This window comes from Pan troglodytes, chromosome 18, assembly GCF_028858775.2.
Source record: "Pan troglodytes isolate AG18354 chromosome 18, NHGRI_mPanTro3-v2.0_pri, whole genome shotgun sequence".
Classification (NCBI taxonomy): Eukaryota; Metazoa; Chordata; class Mammalia; order Primates; family Hominidae; genus Pan; species Pan troglodytes.
In genome coordinates this window covers 24,732,572-24,749,846 of record NC_072416.2, presented here as the reverse complement: position 1 = coordinate 24,749,846, position 17,275 = coordinate 24,732,572, and the positions used below count along the sequence as shown (strand labels likewise).

The following is a 17,275-nucleotide window of genomic DNA, read 5'->3' as shown; positions in this document are numbered from 1 at the left end:
CAACTTCCTGAGGCCTGTTCTGAAATAAAACATGAGGCTTTTAAGAATCATGTGTTCAATGTAGACAATGCAAAATTTGTAGTTAAATTTGACCTCGGTGCCCTGACTACAATTGGAAATGCCAAAAACTCACTAATAGGGGTGAGTCTTTAATTGTAATGACTTTGTTTTATCCACAGTTAAGCCTTTTCTCATTACATATTTATGTATTTCACTGTCATGTCAACATGTCTGCAGAATCACTGTATGTAACAAACAGCTGTATTTAAGACATGCCTGGATAAATAAAATTGGTAGGAATGTTTTCTTGCCATTATATTTAACTTTTCTTCTTTTTCCTTGACAAATCTTGGTAAGTTTTTTTATATTAGTTTTATTTTCTAGAAAATGTCTTATGAATTTCTCCTATTTGCTCTAGCATGCTTACAGAAAATGTCAGTGTTTCTTACAGCTCAAATTTGTATAGTTGTTGTAAAATGCGGTCTCTTTCTTCTTCCCCTGGTACTTTTTTCTTTCTGTCTACTGAAGTTAGTTCTTATACATGGTCTTATATTTTGGCTGTCTCTTTTTCCCTAGGAACATTCATACAGGTTGAATATTCCTTATCTGAAATACTTGGGACTGGAAGTGTTTTCGATTTTGGATTTTGGAATACTTTTTTTTTTTTTTTTGAGATAGTGTTTTACTCTTGTTGCCCAGGCTGGAGTGCAATGGCGCGATCTTGGCTCGCTGCAACCTCCGCCTCCCGGGTACAAGCGATTCTCCTGTTTCAGCCTCCCAAGTAGCTCAGATTACAGGCATGTGCCACCACACCTGGCTAATTTGTTTGTATTTAGTAGAGATGGGTTTTCACCATATTAGCCAGGCTGGTTGTGAACTCCTGACCTCAGGTGATCCACCTGCCTTGGCCTCCCAAAATGCTGGGATTACAGGTGGGCAGCACCATGCCCAGCCGGAGTTTGGAATATTTTCATAACACTTACTGGTGAGCATCCCTAATCTGAAAATCCTAAATCTAAAATGCTCCAAAATTTGAAACTTTTTGAGCACCAGTATGATGCCCCAAGTGGAAAATCCCACACCCGACCTCATGTGATGAGTCCAAACTTTTGTATGCACAAAATTATTTAAAATATTGCATTAAATGACCCTCAGGCTATGAATAGAAGGTGTCTATGAAACATAAGTGAATTTCGTCTTTAGACTTGGGTCCCATCCCCCACATATCTCATTTTATATATATGCAAGTATTCTCAAATCCAAACATATACAAAGTCTGAAACACTTCTGGTCCCAAGCATTTTGAATAAGAGATACTCAACCTGTAGTCTTTCTTTTGGTGGTGGTGGTGGCTTTTTTTTTTTTTTTTTTTTTTTGTGGAGACAGAGTCATGCTGTTGTCAACTGGGCTGGAGTACAGTGGTGCAATCTTGGCTCACTGCCACCTCTGCCTCCCGGGTTCCAGCAATTCTCCTGCCTCAGCCTCCCGAGTAGCTAAGATTACAGACACCTGCCACTACGACGGGCTAATTTTTGTATTTTTAGTAGAGACTTGGTTTCACCATGTTGGTCAGGCTGGTCTCAAACTCCTGACCTCAGGTGATCCACCCGCCTCAGCCTCCCAAAGTGCTGGAATTACAGGCATGAGCCACCGCGCCCAGCCCGTGTGTGTTTTTTTTTAATTCGACGTGGCCCTGCTCTTGATTTGTATTTATTGTTTATGGTTTGTGTATTTCTTCTTCCTATTGGACCACACAGAGTTGAAAAACATTATTTTTAATAGAAAATAATAGGTGTAGGCTGGGCACGGTTGCTGACACCTGTAAACCCAGCACTCTGGGAGGCCAAGTCAGGCTGATCAGTTGTGGTCAGGAGTTTGAGACCAGCCTGGCCAACATGGTGAAAGCTCGCCTCTACTAAAAATAGAAAAATTAGCCAGGGGTGGTGGTGCACACCTGTAATCCTAGCTACTTTGGAGGCTGAGGTAGGAGAATTGCTTGAACCCAGGAAGTGGAAGTTGCAGTGAGCTGAGATCACACCACCGCACTCCAGCCTGGGCTACAGAACTAGACTCTGTCTCAAAAGAAAAAAAGAAAGAAAGAAAGAAAGAAAGAAAGAAAGAAAGAAAGAAAGAAATGGATGTAATTAGGGAATAAAGTTTTTAGGAGGAAGAAGGTAAAATTTGATGTTTGCACTTCAATGTGCTCCGTGTTGTTTGATTGGATTGCCTTGTATAATTCCATAGCTGCTTCGCTTATTACCAGTTACAGCTTATGTTTGAAGTCACAATAAACTCTTCTTCAAACATGAAAGCTTGATTTTTGAGGAAAATTATTCACATTATTTACAGATTCAAAGATGTTTATGTCCTGTACTCTAGAAATAAGGAGAAAGTGGGTGGGGATGGGGCAGTCAGGTGGAATGGAGTGTCTTGGCAGTGTAAAGGAAAAAGATGGATGGAAAAGGTGTAGGGTGGCAGGGTGTGCCTTTGTTTCCTTATTGAACAGGGCACCTTGCCATTTGCAGTATATGGAAAATTGAGGAAATACAGTCTACTTCCACAAAAGGCACATACAAAGGGCTCTGTTTAGACCAGAGTTCTGCAAACTATGGTCTGTGGGCCAAATACAGCCCAGCACCTGTTTTTTGTCTGTTATTTTAAGTGTATACTTCACTGATTTTTACTGTATTCACAGAAGTGTACAACCATCACAACACTAGTGCCTGTTTTTGTAAAGAAAGTTCTCGTTGGGCTGGGCGCAGTGGTTCACGCCTGTAATCCCTCGGGAGACTGAGACAGGCAGATCACCCAAGCTCAGGAGTTCAAGACCAGCCTGGCCAACATGGTGAAACCCTATCTCTACTAAAAAAATACAAAAGTTAGCAGGGCGTGGTGATGGGCACCTGTAATCTCAGCTACTTGGGAGACTGAGGCAGGGAGAATTGCTTGAACCCCGGAGGTAGAGGTTGCAGTGAGCTGAGATCGCCCCATTGCACTCCAGCCTGGGCAACAGAGCGAGAGACTCCGACTCAAGAAAGTTTTCTTGGAACACAGGTACTCTCATTCCTGTGTTTTGTGTGTGGCTGGTGTTTTGTTTTGTTTTGAGAGAGAGAGTCTTAACTTTGTCATCTAGGCTGGAGTGCATTGGTATGAACTCGGGTCACTGCAACCTCTGCCTCCCAGGTTCAAGCGATTCTCCTGCCTCAGCCTCCCAAGTAGCTGGGATTACAAGTGTGCGCCACCATGCCCAGCTAATTTTTGTAATTTTAGTAGAGATGGGGTCCCGCTGTGTTGCCCAGGCTGGTTTCAAACTCCTGGGCTCAAGTGATCTGCCCACCTTAGCCTCCCAAAGTGCTAGGATTACAGGTGTGAGCCACAACACCTGACCTGTGGCTGTTTTCTTACTGTAGCGATAGACGAGTTGCTGCATTGCATAGAGATGCTATATTGCATGCAACGGCTTTACTGACTTCACAAAAAAGTATTTGTCCCAGGTGTAGTGTACTAGATCCCTTCCAATCTGTAATTTTAATTTAAAAATGTCCAAATACCCCTGTTTTGAAGGATAAACTCTGTATGCTTGTGCTTATTTTGGAGAAGCCATAAACTTACTTTGTTTTGTACATGATCAGATGTGGGCGCTATCTCCCACTTTTTGTACATGATCAGATGTGGGCGCTATTCCAACCTTTTAAAGCAAAGATTAGATAAAGATTATTGATAGAAGGATTAATTGGACCTCACTCACCTTTTCTGTGCCATAAGGAAAGCAGTTAGGTAAAGCTGACCTTCTTTGGAGGGAAGACACAAGGTTAAGACATGCCCATCAGGATGCCCTTTGGGCCTAGACCTGATGTGAGAATGGTGGGCTTGGAGTGTTCTGGAAATAGCTGGGAGGCCTGTGTGTTTAGGAGCGCCTTAAACAGTAGGATATAAGGGCAGAGAAGTAGCTGGGAACTGAGAAAAGAACTTTGGCTGTTATTCTAGTAAGACTGAAAATTTCAGGTGGGATTTGAACAGAGATGTGTTGTGATCTGACTTGGTGGTTCATTCTGCTATGGTGAAGAGACTGGAGATGGGGGGCAAGTATGGAAGCATGGAGACCATTAATTTATGGGGGCAATGGTAGAGGGAAGAGAAACAATGCTATTAACTGGAGTAGGAGCACACAGAGAACAAGCCATGTTTTAAGATTTCTAATGAAATGTGCAGATGAGATTGTTGGGTAAGCTGTTAAGAATTGGATTTGGAACTAAGGAGAAAGTCTAAGCTTGAGAGATTTGCAGATGGTTAGTACACAGAAAAGGCCCTCTTTCCTTTTCAGTCTCTATACTCTAGAGCCTTTGTAAGCAACCAAACCAGAGAGAAGCCTCTGGAGAATAGTGAGTGAAGAGGAAGGAAGGCCTGGGTCAGAATCCTAGTTTAACATTTTTGTGAAAGGATAGAAGAGGAAGCCATTCAAAAAAATACAGGGACATTGAGAAGGGAAGTGCCCTAGATATAGGACATCCAGATGGGAGTAGTCAGCCTTGTCAGATGCTCTAGGGATTATAAGGAAAAAGAGTTTTGTAGAGAGACAGAAGAAGCTAGATTGAATACTATTGAGTGGTAGAGACATTTGAAAATGAAAAGCTTGAGGTAAGTTATTTGGTCAGTGAGTTTTTCTTGAAGTCGAGGATAGGAAGCTGTTGCTGGAGGGAAATATGAAGTGTTTATTTTAAATGTTGGAGAGATTATGTTCTTTTGGCCAAGGGGAAGGAGCCACTAGAAAGCAGAGGTTGAAGAAACAGGAGAAAGAACACTGATAGATTAACTGGCCTTCCCCTTTTCTCTGCCTCAAGGAAAGCAGTCAAAGTTGGTATAGACAGAATTTCGGCAGTGTATGGTGGATTGGGGGTAGGGGTAGAGGAAATTAAAGCCTGTGTTTTTTTGTTTATTTGTTTGTTTTTTTCTGAGGACTGAGTCATTAGCTGAAAGCATAGGGCATTATAGAGCATAGTGGGGACTTGGGGAACCTGCCACTGGAGAGAGCTTAGGACCTTTTAATGGCAGAAATGATGACTGTGTTGGCAACAGTTCATCAGCGCCCGGTACTCAAGGGTCCCCCTGAGAAGCCAGTGGTTGCACTGATCTAGGTAGAATCAGGCACAGAATAAGTCAGGTGATGTGCCTTTCTAGCACTGGCCTCAGGCTGAGTTATAAGGGAAGTTACACAGCGAGAGGGACAGGCAAAGATGGAAAAGAGAGAGAGTGAGAAACAGTGTCTTCTTCCTGGCTGGAGAGCCCGTGTCATGAAAATGGGGACAGGGTAAGGGATCTGAAAGGAGCAGCATAGAAGCTGGGAGGATGAGGCCTGTCTTCCTGGCATTGATGCTGCAGGACTACAGGAAAGAATTTCAGAGGTGTCATTATTTTTCATATAAGCAGATGAAAGAGAAGAATTCTTTGAAAAAAGAAAAGTAGGTGAAAAAGGGAGAGACGGAGGGATGCCAGCAGTGAAAGAAGCCAGGACTGAGATACAAGATTGTGATGCTGGGAGAGCTGCAAGGGCTCATGCTGTAGGTGAGGAGTGAGGCTGCACAGGGAGCTCACTGGCAGCTTGGAGAGAACTGGGTGTCAAAGTTGTCCTGCAGAGGTCTACTGTCAGTGTGTTAGGCTCTGAAGAGAACAGGCTGCAACACATGAAAACAGGAAGGAGACACAGGGGCCAGTCAGCTCCACCGAAAGTCTGTAGCTGTGACTTTCTGGTTTGCCACTCCAATTTGAGTACTAATTAAGTGGTAGTCACATCTTCCACATAAAAACCAAAATAATGGCATCCTCGTGGAAGGAATTTTGTCAGAAAAATGCTGTGTACTTTGCTGTCTTCCTAGGATTTGTTCTGTTTTTGTTTGTTTGTTTTTTTTTAATGGTTCCACAGGCTGCATAGGAATACAAGCTAACCAATATTTTAATTACAGATCATTAAGCAGCTTTGAGTCTGGAAAATTTGTTGAATGTACCGAGCAATTAGAATTGTTACCAGGAGAAAATATCAATCTACTTGCTGGAGGATCAAAAGAAAAAATAGGTAGGTATTTGAGAAAATAGTTTTAAAGTTATTTTAGTGGACAAGTTGCTCAAAATGTTTGGCTTAGTATATTTTACTGGAAAATCTGGAAGTTATTTTACATTTTTGGGGGGGCAGAATCCCATGTGAAGCAACAAATTTAGGGCTGCCCTATTTATGTTTGATTTGGGAAATGAAAAGCACTTAAAATTAAGTCAAATAAAAAAAATGACCACCTTAATACTTTGAGATTTATCTAGCCATTTTGTTTGACAAAGGACAAAGTAGTGTTTCAGCTAAATATTTTTCTTGATTTTCATCTTGATGTGGCTCATTAATTAAGTTCTTTATCACAAATGGAACACTTTATAAAATGTTATTAAAAAGTTTAATGAGTATTCTGGATTGAGCAAGATTTGCTAATGCAGGTCTAGATTTGTCCCCTTAAATAGTAGATTGACTTACCGATTTTCTTTTTTGTTGAGACAGAGTCTCACTCTGTTGCCCAGGCTGGAGTGCGGTGGCGCGATTTCGGCTCACTGCAACCTCCGCCCTCTGAGTTCAAGCGATTCTCCTGCCTCAGCCTCCTGAGTAGCTGGGATTACAGGTGTCTGCCACCGTGCCCAGCTAATTTTTTGTATTTTTCGTAGAGACGGGGTTTCATCATTGTGGCCAGGCTGGTCTTGAACTCCTGACTTCGTGATCCACCCACCTTGGCCTCCCAAAGTGCTGGGATTACAGGCGTGAGCCACCACGCCTGACCTCGACTTACTGATTTTTGAGCCTTTGAAGGCAACTGCTTTTTAGGGGTCTGAGGTACAGTAATTTTGTATGAAGTATGATTTTTATATAGCTCTCAGTAATGCTTATAGTGTTTAACTGCCTGAAATATTAAAGGAGCTGTTCATTGGTGATTAGTTTTTAATAATGCCAAACATAAATCAAAATTTCTAATAAAAGCACATTAACTTAATGACATTTCATTTAACTTCTGTAGACATGAAAAACTGCTTCATAACATGTTAAGTCCAGATCCAAGGGAACCTCAGAAATCCATTGAAGTTCCATTGTTAAGAGGTTCTGTTTGTTTGGCAACTGCTTTAAACCCGATAGAACAAGATCAGAAGTGGCAGTCTATAACTGAGTAAGTTTACTCTTACGGAGGTAAATGTACATTGTGTATATCATGTGATAAACATACATGGGGTGAAGAGGGCTGGAAGGAGAGTTACTAGATTACTAAATACTAGTGCTAATAGCTTCATTTTAGTTGTAGAAGTCACATGATATATGAATGCTGCTTGCCAACAAAAACTGAGGTTGAAATGAAATAAAATGTAAAAATCCCCAAAAGCAAATGTCTTGACTTGGCTAATATCATTTTATTATAGAGCAGGCTGCTCCTCTTACTGCCCCCTAACTTTGGATGTCAGTTTGATAGCATCTTAGCAATTGCTTTATTCTTTGAGTGGTTATGAATTGTAATTTTTATTAATTGACAGTAAATATTTTGTTTCAGAAATGTGGTAAAGTACTTGAAGCAAACATCCCGCATCGCTATTGGACCTCTGAGACTTTCTACTTTAACAGTTTCACAGTCTTTGCCAGTTCTAAGTACCTTGCAGCTGTATTGCTCATCTGCTTTGGAGACCACAGTTTCTAACAGACTTTCAACAGAGGTCTGTATATTTTTACAAGCACACTCTTATGACTATTAATGGTCATTAGTGTAGAACAAAGACCTTATTTTTTGAGTTTTTTGGAATAGGATTTGTAGTTGGGCAAGCTGGTAAATCCAGAAATCTAACATGCTGTTTTCAGGCAGTCTTTCATTTGGGAAGTACATGGGGCAGATGGAAGAACCTGAGATAATCGCAAGGATGGCAAATTGCTCAGTTTTTTCTTCTATTTTTGGGGTGGGAGGTGGTGTATGTAAAGACAGTTCCTTTAGGCGGATTATGTAAATTTTAGATTTGCTGCAAACAAAGATCTCTCCTCTTCATCCTAAATGGGGTAAAGTTCGACCAGAGATGGGGGCTTCTGAATGAATGGTGATCTTCGAGAACTTCATAATAAAGCATTAGTTGTAATGTTTTTCTGCAGTCTGCTTTATAGTAAATGTGCTGTGACTTTTTTTTGTAATGTGCTTTATTAAGTATATTGATAAATGAGACTTAATATTCTGAAGAAGATTTCCCTTCAAAACAAAAGGCTTTCTCTTACTGTGTGCTTGCCTCTTGTGAGTAGAAGATAAATGATGTAAGGGTATAGTGTAATAGATAAAACTACTGCAATCAATCTGAAGTAGCCAAACTATATTGCAGTCTTGGACTTAAGACTTGCTATATATCTGCAAACATATCAACAGCCTGTTTTACGTTGAGTAATTTTGGTTTTTCTCTGGCAGGACTGTCTTATTCCACTCTTCGGCGAAGCTTTACGTTCATGTAAACAGCATGACGTGAGGCCATGGATGCAGGCATTAAGGTATACTGTGTACCAGAATCAGTTGTTGGAGAAAATTAAAGTTCAGTGGTTTTCCTTTTTTTTTTTGTAAGAGAAAATTAAAGGTGGTTTTTTTTTTTAATTTTGCTTTATTGAGGTTTATATTACACATTCTAAGTGTATGGTTTGATGAGTTCTAACATGTCTTCACTTGTGTGACCACCAATAGGATCGAGATACAGAACAGCGTCTTACCCCAGAAGGTTCCCTTGGGATCATCTCCTCATTTGCCCCTGTCAGCAGTTACTGATTTGCTTTCTGTCACTATGGATTAGGCTTGTCTTTACTAAAGTTTCATGTACGTGAAATCATAACAACATGTTCTCTTGTGTTTGGCTTCTCTTGCTCAGCATGATATTTTTAAGGTTCACCCATATTGCATGTATCAGGAATATAATCCTTTTTATTATTGAGTAGTGTTCTATTGTATGTATATACCACAGTTTATTTCTCCCTTCATCCTTTGCTAGATTTTGGGGTTTTTTCACATTGCGCTATTCAGTATAAACCTGCTCTCAACATTCATGTGCAAGTCTTTGAGTGGACATATATTTGCGTTTCTCTTGAGTGAATGCACCTTGTTGGGTCACGTGGCTTAACTTAAAAAAATTTTAATCACTGTGGTGCATATGTAGTGATTATTAGTGATTATCTCATAATTTTATTTTCTTGATGATTAATGATGTTGAGTGTATTTCATTTGTATTTTAGTTTGCAAATGTTTGTTCAAATTCTTCACCCGTTTTTAATGAAGACGTAAGACTTATTTTTGTGTTCTGAACATAAGTTCTTTGTCACATAAAATGTGCTATGAATGTTGAGTTTTAAATACTCCAAATCAATGGCTAGAGAATTACTATTTGTAGAAATATTTATATGTCAAAGGGATGCTAACAATTTACTTTATTGCTCTGAAATAGAAAAGTTGCCAGAATGCTGTGGAGTTTTAGTGGAAAACATGATAGCTGGTGTTACTGAATAAATTTGAGTGTTAAATGTGAATGTAAGCTAACGGCCAAGATAGGGACCACTGCAGGGTGGTTACTTGCAGCTATGACTCAACTGGTCCTTCACTGCCAAACATACCTGGGGTTGGATCATTGGCCTGACATTTGCAAATTGAGGAACCTTAGGGCAAATCAGTGAACTTCTGAACTGCCTTCGTCTTCAGTTATATGGGGATTTCCCCACTTTTGAGATACTTGTAAGGATTGTATGAGATGAAGAGATGAGACAAGGTATATAAAAGTCCTAGCACAGAGCGTGTCATATAATATGGCTTCACAAGTACCCTCATCTCCTTTCCAGTCGTTTTTTGTTTTTGTTTTTGTTTTTTTGAGACCATCTCACTCTGTTGCTCAGGCTGGAGTGCCTCTTCATTTTTATTTCTTTATTCAGCAAATATTGATCAAATGTGCTTTGTACCAGGTACTGAGCTCTACGTTGGGATATAATGGTGATCAAGGAGATTGTAGATTCTGGCAGGGAAAACTGACATCAAACACGGCGACCCGACATAGTGAGACCCTTTCTCTACTAGAAGAACTTTAAAAATCACCTAGGTGTGGGCCGGGCACGGTGGCTAACGCCTGTAATCCCAGCACTTTGAGATGCTGAGGCAGGTGGATCACGAGGTCAGGAGATCGAGACCATCCTGGATAACACGGAGAAACCCCGTCTCTACTAAAAATACAAAAAAATTAGCCGGGCGTGTGGGCGGGCATCTGTAGTCCCAATTACTCGGGAGGCTGCAGCAGGAGAATGGCATGAACCCAGGAGGCGGATCTTGCATCGAGTCAAGATCACGCCACTGCACTCCAGCCTGGGCGACAGAATGAGACTCCATCTCAAAAAAAAAAAAAAAGAAACCAAGGATATAGAATAAAACAAGAGTGTAGATTTGGGCATTGAGGCCTTCAAATTGGATTGTTCCCAATGTCCAGAAGAAAAAAATTTAGAAGAGACCCAAATCAGAAAACAAAAGTTGGGCTGAATTCAATGCGAATTATTTTCTAGCTCAATATTAATACTGCTTATGTCAGCTGAATTTCAGCCTTTCAATAACAGCTAGTCAAGTATTTTTTTAGTTGGTTCCTATTGATCGTCATCTTATTTCAGTGGAATCCATTATATTGAAGATGTCAAGTTCCTCATTTCCCATACAAAGAATGTGAGATTCATCTTTCTTGAATCTTTGCTAAGTGTTTAAGGGGACTTTTGGCATCTTTTCAGGAGGACTATAATTGGGCCCTCTAACTAAAAAGTCTCCTATGCCCCTTAGATAGATGAGATTTTTTTTTTTGACCTTGTACCCACCAACATTGGTGGGAGGCTCAGAGGGGACTGTGTTTGTAACTTTGTAGCACTTTATAAATAGTGACCTGTTGTATGGGCATTATAGGACAGTCCGTGGGGTGGGGCGGGGGATGGGGGAGGTGGACAAATGAGGTCTGGTTTAAAGAATGAGAAGTGTGACCAGGCATGGTGACTCATGCCTGTAATCCAGCACTTTGGGATGCTGAGGCAGGAGGATCACTTGAGCCCAGGAGTTTGAGGTTACAGTAAGCTATGATTGTGCCACTGGGCTCCAGCCTGGGTGACAGAACTAGACCCTGTCTCTCAAAAAAGAAGAAGAGGTGTGTATCCTTCTAAATGATAAAACAGATCACTCCCCTGCTTACATAAAACTTTCCGGTGGCTGGCCAGGCACGGTGGCTCATGCCTGTAATCCCAGCACTTTGGGAGGCCGTGGTGGGCAGATCACGAGGTCAGGAAATCGAGACCATCCTGGCTAACATGGTGAAATCCTGTCTCTACTAAAAACACAAAAAATTAACCAGGTATGGTGGCATGCACCTGTAGTCCCAGCTACTTGGGAGGCTGAGGCAGGATAATCGCTTGAACCAGGGAGGTGGAGGTTGCAGTGAGCTGAGATTGCGCCACTGCACTCCAGCCTGGGTGACAGAGACTCTGTCTCAAAAAAAAAAAAAAAAGAAAAAAAAAATTAGATGGGTGTGGTGGCATGTGCCTGTAATCCCAGCTACTGGGGAGCCTGAGGCAGGAGAATCGCTTGAACCTGGGAGGCAGAGGTTACAGTGAGCCGAGATTGCACCACTGCAGTCTGCCTGGGTGACAGAGCTAGACTCTGTCTCAAAAACAGAAAAACAAAAAAACAACTTTCCAGTGGCTTCTCACTGCTCTGAGTATAAACTCCAGGCTCTTCCATTGCAACCAACAGGATCTGGTGATTCGACCCCAGCCCCCGTTTCCAGGCCCTCATCACCTTGATCCTCTCTTAACCTATCCTGCTCCAGCTGCACTGGCTGCCTTCCTATTCCTCCAGCGTACCAAGATTGTTTCTGCCACAGGGCCTTTGCATCTGCTGTTCTCTTCGCCTGGACTCCTCTTGGTTCTTTTTTTTTTTTCTTTGAGATGGAGTCTCACTCTGTCGCCCAGGCTGAAGTGCAGTGGCGCGATCTCGGCTCACTGCAAGCTCCATCTCCCAGGTTCATGCCATTCTCCTGCCTCAGCCTCCCAAGTAGCTGGGACTACAGGCATCCGCCACCACTCCCGGCTAATTTTTTTGTATTTTTAGTAGAGACAGGGTTTCACCGTCTTAGCCAGGATGGTCTCGATCTCCTGACCTCGTGATCCGCCCGCCTGGGCCTCCCAAAGTGCTGGGATTACAGGTGTGAGCCACCGTGCCTGGCCATAGAGCGGTCTCTTCCTTTTCCTGTTGGGTCTCTGCTCAAATGTCATGTCAGAGAGGCAGACCTCTGGGGCGGTCTATCTGAGGGAATGCACCCATCTCCCTTCCTCTGACCAGTTAGTTACCTTGCTTATTCTTTCAAAGCTCTTACCACCACCTGAAGTCATCTATCTGGTTTGGTTATTTTATTGTTTAGTAGCAGTCTTTATTTTATCATTATTATTTTTTTTTGATGGAGTCTCACTCTGTTGCCCAGGCTGGAATGCAGTAGCATGATCTCGGTTCACCACAACCTCTGCCTCCCTGGTTCAAGCGATTCTCCTGCCTTAGCTTCCTGAGTAGCTGGGACTACAGGCACGTGCCACCATGCCCAGCTGATTTTTGTACTTTTAGTAGAAACGGGGTTTCACTATGTTGGCTGGTCTTGAACTCCTGACATCAAGTGATCCGCCCACCTCGGCCTCCCAAAGTACTGGGATTACAGGCATGAGCCACCACGCCAGGCTGATAGCAGTCTTTCCTAGAATGTGGATGCCTTGGAAAACAGGGATTTTGCCTTGTTTCCCTAGAACCTAGAATGGCATCTGGCACACAGCAGATGCTACATCTATTGTAAATGAATGAATGAAAGAAGTGTCCTTGCAGCCACACTGGCAGCCGTAACATAGTGGGTATAAATCTAGACTCTGGAGTCTCGAGTGCAAATGTCATTGGCCTCTCCTCCAGCCTCCTCAAGGGGCACTCAATGAAAGAACCTGGAAGCGCCCTGATATGACTGTGGTTGGACTGACATGACTGCCAGATGGTGGGACTTGGTCTGGAGCAGAGACTACTTGGAATGGTAGAGGCAAAACTCAACAGCCCCTGGAGCTGCGCTTGTGGTGGAGCTGGACCCTGATTTTAGCTGGACCTTGTTTTTAGAGACAGGGTTTCCTTCTGCAGTCTCAAACTCCTAGCCTTGATTGATCCTCCTGCCTTGGCCTCCCAAAGTGCTGGGACTACAGGTGCATGCAACCACACCTGGCTAATTTTCTTTTCTTCTTTCTTTTCTTTTCTTTTTTTTTTTTTTTTGATGGAGTCTTGTTCTGTTGCCCAGGCTGGAGTGCAATGGTGCGATCTCGGCTCACTGCAACCTCTGCCTCCTGGGTTCAATCCATTCTCCTGCCTCAGCCTCCCAAGTAGCTGGGACTACAGGTGTGTGCCACCGTACCTGGCTAATTTTTGTATTTTTAGTAGGGACGAGACTTCACCATGTTGGCCAGGCTGGTCTCGACCTCCTGACCTCAGGTGATCCACCCACCTTGGCCTCCCAAAGTGCTGGGACTACAGGCACATGCAACCACGTCTGGCTAATTTTCTTGAGTTTTAGTAGAGACTGGGTCTCGTTATGTTGTCCAGGCTGGTCCCGAGCCCTAACTAGTGGGACAGAAACAAGATGGTAAGATAGAGAAGGAAGAGTGGCCTGCTCAGATGGGGTGGTCCAGAGGCCTCTCGGGGGAGGTGACTCCTTTTTATTTTTTTTGAGATGGAATCTAGCTCTGTCGCCCAGCCTGAAGTGCAGTCGTGTGTTTCATGTGCGTCCGTTTGAAGAGACCACCAAACAGGCTTTGTGTGAGCAACATGGCAGTTTATTTCACCTGGGTGCAGGCGGGCTGAGTCCGAAAAGAGAGTCAGCAAAGGTTGGTGGATTATCATTAGTTCTTACAGGTTTTGGGATAGGGGGTGAAGAGCCATGTTTTGCAGGCACGGGTGGATCTCACAAAGTACATTCTCAAGGGTGGGGAGAATTACAAAGAACCTTCTTAAGGGTTGGGGAGATTACAAAGTACCTTTTTAAGGGTGGGGGAGATTACAAAGTACATTGAACAGTTAGGGTGGGGCAGAAACAAATCACAATGGTGGAATGTCACAGTTAAGGCTATTTTTACTTCTTGTGTGGATCTTCAGTTACTTCAGGCCATCTGGATGTATACGTGCAAGTCACAGGGGATGCAATGGCTTGGCTTGGGCTCAGAGGCCTGACAGTGTGATGTTGGCTCACTGCAAACTCTGCCTCCTGGGTTCAAGCAATTTTTGTGCCTCAGCTTCCCGAGTAGCTGGGATTACAGGTGCCCGCCACCATGCCCAGCTAATTTTTGTATTTTTAGTAGAGACAGAGTTTCACCAGATTGGCCAGGCTGGTCTCGAACTCCTGTCTCACATGTCTGTGTGAAGAGACCACCAAACATGCTTTGTGTGAGCAACATGGCTGTTTATTTCACCTGGGTGCAGGCGGGCTGAGTCTGAAAAAGGAGTCAGCAAAGGGTGGTGTGATTATCACTGGTTCTTATAGATTTGGGGATAGGCGTTGGAGTTAAGAGCAGTGTTTTGGGGGCAGGAGGTGGATCTCATAAAGTACATTCTCAAGGGTGAGGAGAATTACAAAGAAACTTCTTAAGGGTGGGGGAGGTTATAAAGAACCTTCTTAAGAGTGGGGCAGATTACAAAGTACATTGATCAGTTAGGGTGGGGCAGAAACAAATGACAATGGTGGAATGTCTTCAGTTAAGGCTGTTTTCACTTCTGTGGATCTTCAGTTGCTTCAGGCCATCTGGATGTATACGTGCAGGTCACTGGGATATGATGGCTTAGCTTGGACTCAGAGGCCTGGCATTCCTGTCTTCTTATGTTAATAAGAAAAATAAAACAAAATAGTGGTAAAGTGTTGGGGTGGTGAAAATTTTTGGGGGTGATATGGAGAGATAATGGGCGATGTTTCTCAGGGCTGCTTCGAGCGGGATTAGGGGCGGCATGGGAACCTACAGTGGGAGAGATTCAACTGAAGAAAGATTTTGGGGTAAGGGCTGATACTGTGGGGTTGTTAGAAGGAGCATTTGTCATATAGAATTATTGGTGATATAGAATTATTGAATTACTGGTCATATAGAATTATTGTCATATAGAATCATACGGTTTTGTATGAATTGAGAAACTAAACAGAAGACACACGGTCCGAATAAGAGAAGGAGAAAAACAGGTGTTAAAGGACTAAGAATTGGGAGGACCCAGGACATCCAATTAAGAGAGTGCCCAAGGGGGTTCAGCATAATTATTTGCTTGGTTGGCAAGTTTTTGGACTCTATCCTTGAGTTTTTTTATGTTGTCATATACCAGGCCAGATTGATTTAGGTAAAAACAACACTCTTCATTTAAAAATATACAGAGTCGTCCTTTTTCAGCAATGAGTAAATTGAGGCCTTGGCGATTTTGGAGGAAAGAGAATTGCAAAGCCAGCAATTGTTTCTTATTTTTTTATTTATTTACTTATTTTTTTGAATTGTACTTTAAGTTATAGGGTACATGTGCACAATGTGCAGGTTTGTTACATATGTAAACATGTGCCATGTTGGTGTACTGCACCCATTAACTCGTCATTTACATTAGGTGTATCTCCTACTGCTATCCCTTCCCCCTCCCCCACCACACAAGAGGCCCCAGTGTGTGATGTTCCTCTTCCTGTGTCCAAGTGTTCTCATTGTTCAGTTCCCATCTGTGAGTGAGAACATGCGGTGTTTGGTTTTTTGTCCTTGTGATAGTTTGCTGAGAGTGATCGTTTCCAGCTTCATCCATGTCTCTACAAAGGACATGAACTCATCCTTTTTTATGGCTGCATAGTACTCCATGGTGTATCTGTGCCACATTTTCTTAATCCATTCTATCATTGATGGACATTTGTGTTGGTTCCAAGTCTTCGCTATCGTGAATAGTGCCGCGATAAACATATGTGTTCATATATCTTTATAGCAGCATGATTTATAATCCTTTGGGTATGTATCCAGTAATGGGATGGCTGGGTCAAATCATATTTCTAGTTCTAGATCCCTGAGGAATCACCACACTGTCTTCCACAATGGTTGAACCAGTTTACAGTCCCACCAACAGTGTAAAAGTGTTCCTATTTCTCCACATCCTCTCCAGCACCTGTTGTTTCCTGACTTTTTAATGATCGCCATTCTAACTGGTGTGAGATGATATCTCATTGCGGTTTTGATTTGCATTTCTCTGATGGCCAGTGATGATGAGCATTTTTTCATGTGTCTGTTGGCTGCATAAATGTCTTCTTTTGAGAAGTGTCTGTTCATATCCTTTGCCCACTTTTTGATGGGGTTTGTTTTTTTTCTTGTAAATTTGTTGGTGTTCTTTGTAGATTCTGGATATTAGCCTTTTGTCAGATAAGTAGATGGCAAAAATTTTCTCCCATTCTCTAGGTTGCCTGTTCACACTGATCCTAGTTTCTTTTGCTGTGCAGAAGCTCTTTAGTTTAATTAGATCCCATTTGTCAGTTTTGGCTTCTGTTGCCATTGCTTTTGGTGTTTTAGACATGAAGTCCTTGCCCATCCCTATGTCCTGAATGGTATTGCCTAGGTTTTCTTCTAGGGTTTTTACGGCTTTAGGTCTAACATTTAGGTCTTTAATCCATCTTGAATTAATTTTTGTATAAGGTGTAAGGAGGGGATCCAGTTTCAGCTTTCTACATAGGGCTAGCCAGTTTTCCCAGCACTATTTATTAAATAGGGAATCCTTTCCACATTTCTTGTTTTTGTCAGGTTTGTCAAAGATCAGATGGTTGTAGATGTGTGGTATTATTTCTGAGGGCTCTGTTCTGTTCCATTGGTCCATATGTCTGTTTTGGTACCAGTACCATGCTGTTTTGGTTACTGTAGCCTTGTAGTATAGTTTGAAGTCAGGTAGCATGATGCCTCCAGCTTTGTTCATTGGGCTTAGGATTGTCTTGGCAATGCGGGCTCTTTTTTGGTTCCATATGAACATTAAAGTAGTCTTTTGCAACTCTCATCAGCCCAGTTTAATATTACCTATTTATTATAATGTAATGCTGCTCGCACAACTGAGAAAACACTGTTGCTTTACCCCCTCCAGCTCTGTAGCAGCCACGTAGAAATCATAGAACTGTAAACATATGCTAATTACACAACCTATGTAGGCAATCAATATTAAGAAAAATTTTTACTGCC

At 42.4% G+C, this 17,275-nt stretch overlaps 1 protein-coding gene across 12 annotated transcripts in view; it reads left to right on the top strand.

The window, feature by feature from the left end:
- LOC129137399 (nuclear pore complex-interacting protein family member A7) overlaps positions 1 to 17,275 on the top strand; it is a 50,449-nt gene continuing 33,174 nt past the window's right edge. For 6 of the 12 annotated variants that reach the window (XM_063796832.1, XM_054668990.2, XM_054668987.2 and 3 more), the window contains exon 1: positions 8,457 to 8,536. Coding sequence is in view for 3 of the 12 variants with exons in the window: in XM_063796826.1 (XP_063652896.1) it covers positions 5,997 to 6,070; positions 7,047 to 7,193; positions 7,569 to 7,728; positions 8,457 to 8,576 (501 nt within the window). In the remaining 9 variants the exon portion in view is untranslated. Of the gene's footprint in view, positions 142 to 5,960; positions 6,071 to 7,046; positions 7,194 to 7,568; positions 7,729 to 8,456; positions 8,577 to 13,788; positions 13,943 to 17,275 lie in introns of those variants that run through there. The other 6 variants (XM_063796826.1, XM_063796825.1, XM_063796829.1 and 3 more) reach the window with 4 other exon arrangements.